General features: G+C 47.5%; 1 protein-coding gene across 1 annotated transcript in view; it reads right to left on the minus strand.

Moving 5' to 3' along the window:
• TEX14 (testis expressed 14, intercellular bridge forming factor) overlaps window positions 1–2,380 on the minus strand; it is a 71,220-nt gene extending 68,840 nt beyond the window's left edge. The window contains exon 1 of the mRNA XM_074974499.1: window positions 2,244–2,380. Within this exon, the coding sequence (XP_074830600.1) occupies window positions 2,244–2,379 (136 nt within the window). The 5' untranslated portion in view covers window position 2,380. The remainder of the gene's footprint in view (window positions 1–2,243) is intronic.
• Between the last annotated feature and the right edge of the window lie 3,426 nt (window positions 2,381–5,806).

Genomic DNA, 5,806 nt, shown 5'->3' on the forward strand with positions numbered 1-5,806 from the left:
GTCCCCTTACCTGCCAGGGGTTTTGTAGGCCCCATTTTTCTCCTCCCTCACTTCCACCTGAGGGCCTGCACTAAGGGCTCCGAGAGGCTCCAAGAAAGTTGCATACCAACCAACTGGCAGAGCATTAGGAGTGGAAATAGGGGCTACTCCAAACGGGGAGAGGGTGGAGAAAAGAAGAAAAAGGGGAAAGGGGAGAGAATTTGCAGAATTAATATAATCCATGCGCCTATAACTTTGAAATAGAATGGGAGGGAGGACAAAAGAGAGAGACACTGCATAAAAAAGTGGAATAAGAGGTTCAAGAACTCTCAGCAATTACTAAATAAAAACTATTGTATTTTTACACTGCATTTTCTTCTCTCAGGCTATTAGAAAACTCACTGAAAAACACCCCCATCCTCCCCCACTACAGAAATAATAATATTAGTTACAATGCCTACATCCCTTATCTAAATATACACATCAAAAATAAAGCTAAACACCAACTTCACAAAAACTGTTTTTTTAATTTAGTTTATACAGACTAACCAGTCTGTGTTCTATCCATCCTACTTCCCCAGAGAGAAGGAAAGATCATCAATAATAGAGAACAACTATACCAAAGCAAATTAAAAAAAATATTAAGATGTTTAAAAAAAGTTAATGGTACAAAGTGGAAGCATAGAAGTTACTTGTTATCAGGAAATAATATGCAAGGGGTGTGAAGTTTGTTTTAGGATCGGATGGTGTAAGGAATACATAATCTGTAATATTCCTGATTGGGGGTAAAAAGCTGATAGGTCATAGTACAGATATTGAGATACGAGAGTATGTTATTCATAGAATAGCTATATTCGGGTGCACAAAGTACACTTTAATACATCCTTAAGGTTAGCAACATCCATCACTTTCAAGTACACTTATCTACTATAGAAATGACCCCGATAGTATAGTCTAAAAACAACCTCCCACGGCTACACACCCAGCCTTAAACGCCTATTTTTCGTGGTTACAGTGTGTAATTTAATACATCAAATCTCACTATGATCACAGACAGCGAGACTGACAAACAGTATAGTGTGTGCATGTCTCATTGTGGCACTTAACATCTGAAGAAACTTTTTAAAATGCCCTCTCTTTAGCTTCTATTACAAATAAACGTTTTCCCGAATTTCACCAATCACTTCTTCTAATTAACAGAAGAACGCCCCTTCAGGCAATCAGATATTTCTTCCATAGCTCGTACTCATAGAGGCGGGACTAACAAACTGGAACTGGCTACGCAGGAAGGACGCATTGGAACAGTTACGCACAAGAAGCACGCATTGCAAGAGCCAAAAGTGGTGACGCGCTTCAGAAGCGATGTAGGCAGTAAGCAATCCACTCTTAAAGCAATGACGTCTGTTCCCCAGAGATCCCTGTTAGTCTCTCCTCCCATTAGGTACTGTTTTCTTAACATTGGCCCAACTGCTTACCACCCCGCACTCCAAAGTCACTGGCAATAATGGACCATATATTATCAACTTGGTTGTTTGCTTTTCGAGCCTCTCTAGCTTTGCCGTTGAGGCGTACCTACACATGTCGCTCCCCTTGGTATCGATACAGTTATGTTTCTCAAGTTCACTGAAGCCACTAAAACTGGTTATGGGGTGAATAAACTCCCTGTTTTTCCCCTATGCATCTCTCTTTCTATTTCAATATCCGTACACTATTTGGATACGGTACGACTGTAAACATCCAGTATTAGGAACGTCAGATTTTGGATAGAAAATACAGAAGCAATGTTTTTTTTTAATAATAGCAAAATAAAGAGATATCAAGTATTAGACCATCTGCAAAATATTTACATTCGCATATAGGGTATCACCAGGCTGCCGAAAATTACAGAGAAATAAACTAGACATTAAATGCTTTTCAGTTTGAACCAATATGCTGTAAATTTATAGGCGTATACCTATATTTCCTCCTAAAATGTGACTTCCACAATTCTTCAAAATTACAGCCTCAGCATTTTAATTAACTGGTTCTATATTCAACTACATAACTTTCTATTCCACTTATCACTTTTCAGTTCATACCTGTTTTGTGGCTGCAATAAATAACTAATGCCATGTGCCATACAGCCAAATATGTACATCAATCACAAAAATGGAGTAAGCTTTTCATATGGCATCCTAATTTCCTAACACAAAGAAAGCATCATCCATTGTCAAAAATACAAAAGATCATGATATTTGCAACACTTGTCTAAATTCGGCTCTTACCTTTTTTCAGGATTTTTTTCACTTTAACATAGTTTCCTTGTTTAACATATTCGTGCAGTTGAGCTTCCAATGAATCATTTTTGATAGTACCAAGCTGGACTGGACAAGGTATGGGGAGAGGGACAGAATGAGCCATCCTGTTTCAGAGAAACAGACTAATAAATTATACTGAACCCAGGTCACAGCTAGAAAATGCAATGGTACAATCCACTTATTTTAGATTCAAATAGCTTAATAGCTATAATAATCACTACTAAGCGACTGCTTCTTCATCGCGAAATAGAGAAAGGGGGAAGGATAGAGCTCGGAAAGCTCACTCTAATGGGCTCATCTGCAGTTCAGCTGATAATAACAAACCCACATGAAAATATGGTCTACACAGAAGGTTCGAATGTACTCATTAGAGACTTTGCTTATTGGACCCCGTGGCATCATAATGGAAATAGACTGAACTGTGTGCGGGGGTAAACAATGGTAGTGAGACAGGATTTAAGAGGACCCCGCTGAAGCAATGGTCAGAGTCCATCTAAGGGAATGATCCTAGCCCTGAGAGGAGCACAGACCTACAGGATCACAGGGCTCTGGATAAGGACAGTACAGAGCGAGTAAAACAGGCTACAGTAACTGGGTGCCTTCTGCTCACAGCCAGAGCCCCCAAACGCTTCTAATCACAGGGCACTCAGCACCTTCCCTGCACCTGGTGCATCCCGTATTCAGCACTTCGTCCCCCTTTTATCCCCTACTCACCGCGGCCGCACGCAACAGACTCCCTTACACCCCACCATCCCGCGTGCCCTACCTTCACCACCGCCCTACACCCCACCACCTCGCGCGCCCCGCACTCAGCACTCCCGCCTTCATCCCCCACCCCGCGTGCCCCGCACCCTACACCCCCCCACCCCGACCTCAGCACCCCCGCCCTACACCCCACCACCTCGCGCGCCCCGCACTCAGCACTCCCGCCTTCATCCCCCACCCCGCGTGCCCCGCACCCTACACCCCCCCACGCCGCCCTCAGCACCCCCGCCCTACACCCCACCACCCCGCGTGCCCCGCACTCAGCACCCTCACCCTACACCCGCCGCACTCCCGCCCTACATCCCCTACCTCGCGTGCCCCGCATTCAGCACCCCCGCCCTATACCCCACCACCCCATGCACCCCGCACTCCCGCCTTACACCCCCACCACCCCGTGGGCCCGCACTAAGCACTCCCTCCCTCACCCCTATTACCCGGCTTCAAGCCAGCAAACACCCGGCACGCCGCCCCCTTACCCCCGCACAACCGTTGACCGCTACAGGCCCCTCTTCGCCTCACTCCTCCATCCCGACCCCCTCTCCAATCCGCCCCCCACAATACTTCGGTCCCCACCCGGCAGCTCGTGGCCGCGGAGCCCTGGCCAACCGTCGAGGGAGGCGACCGTTACTGGCGAGGGACGGAGGCCCCCACAGGACATAGCTCCTGAGGGGTGGAAGCTCCACGGGCCCAAGGAGCTGCCGGAGGGCGGGGTGTTGGGGGGAGGTATGGAGGCTCCCCTGGGCCACAACTCCCTGGCATGAAGTGCGAAGCGGGGGCAACACGGGCTTTCATCTGAGGTTTGTCCAGACCAGGCTTCTGCGGAGATTAACCTGCCCCATGGGCAGGGGAGCGGCCGGAGGGCTCGCTACAGGCTACGCCATCCACCCAAACTCCTGCCACGTGCACACCATGCCTACGACATGCTGCCCGGTCGGTGCACACCAGGCATTGAACGCCTGGCCAAGTGCCCCCTCCTGCATTTTACACGATGCCGGGTGTATAGTAAACATATAACACACACTGCTCTGTGCACAGAACGGGGGGCCAACTGAGGAAGGGGCGCAGCAGTACATTTTAGCCACATTTCTCTGGCAGCGTCATGATTTTCAAACTGGATCTTTCATTTTTAAAATATTAAGTGGAGCCACGCGAATCAGTTTGCAGAACCACAGCCTAAGTTCCCAGTCGTCCTTCTGGCAAATATAATTATATAAATGTACCCCCCACCATGCAGCACTGCTTGCATCAGACTGCAGAGACACAAAAATAACCAAGAAATATGAGCTGCGTTCATTAATCTCAGTGGGGCTGTTAACTTTGAAGCCTATGGGTAATTTACACGTCTACATTGTTGAGATTTCAGCACGAACAATGAGCTCAATTAGGGCTGTAGGTGGAGACTGGGATATTATTCTGAGCGGAGGTTTCTCACACCACTACTTTTATTTTCCATTGTGACCCCTGTTCCCTGCAGATATGTCACCTCAAGTCCCCACTGTGTAATTGGCTGCTCACAATAGTCATGGCAGGATTAAACTAACATTTCTGCCTGATCAAATGGACTTCCCAGCCTGTGGGGGCAACTGTAGCATTATACTCAAACACAACCAAATTAAAGTACCTGCTTGTCTGTAGTCTCATGTCTCAGACAAATCCTGCAATTCCTAGGCTGTCCTTGTCTCTCTCAGAAGATGAAGGAGAATGGAGAAATGGAAAAGTAATGTACCTGTCAACTCTTGTATTCTGATCACACTTCCTTGCCCTAAGGGCACAGAGATTATAAAGCGAGCTCTAAAGTCTGCTATACCAGCAAAATATGTCTCTCTTTCAGCTATATGTGCCCTGACTCACAATGGAGTTTGGACTAATATTACAAATGCCAGTCTCTCACTCACAGAAGCAGCTACAAATTTTGTTGCTGATTGAAACACACATCTGAGGTGGACAAGGGTGCTGTGCCAGGGCCCAACATGTAGGTTCGAGTAGGGTAGGTGACTATAACAATAATTCCAAGCATTGTGATACCATGAGTCCACCCACTCTAAGAATGGCTTAAAATCATGCTTTTTTCAAAATAGCATGTTTGGGGTTCTTTTTGTTGATCATTGCTTACACCAGAGCTGTGGAACTTTAAAATGTAGCTCTTCACCTCACCTCTTTTCTTCACTGCTGCACATCTAGCTACAAAAGATAGATGACAGGTTTCACAGTAGCCGCCCTGTTAGTCTGTATTCGCAAAAAGAAAAGGAGTACTTGTGGCACCTTAGCGACTAACCAATTTATTTGAGCATAAGCTTTCGTTACTATTTGCATTACAATGGTGCCCATGATTTGCTAGGTGCTGCAAAGACAGGCCTGGCTCCTAGAGATTATTATCTAAAAAGGACAGAGCAGAATACACAGGTTGTGGGGAAACGGATATGTCTCAAAAGCTGGGGGGCCGGAGGCAAGCAGCACCTAAGGCTGCCCCTCTTTCAGGGGTGCCCAACCTAATCTGTGACTAAGGCCACAGCCACCCACTGGCACCTGACCTGGGCCCCGCTATACGCACCCAGGCTGGGGGCCAGTATGAGTAGGCTGAGCGCCTCATGGCCCGCACCGTGCGCCCTCCCCCGGCAGTAGAGGCTCCCTGCTGCCCGGCCCGAGTCGCTAGCCGCGGGCCGAGCGCGGGAAAAGGATTTAGGGCCGCAGCTAAAACTAGACAGGGCAGCGCCAGCGGCATCCCGAGTCGGTGGGAGGGGACTGGCCGAGGCGGGAGCGGAGGC

The sequence above is a fragment of the Natator depressus genome, chromosome 17 (assembly GCF_965152275.1).
Source record: "Natator depressus isolate rNatDep1 chromosome 17, rNatDep2.hap1, whole genome shotgun sequence".
In the NCBI taxonomy this organism is placed as follows: Eukaryota; Metazoa; Chordata; order Testudines; family Cheloniidae; genus Natator; species Natator depressus.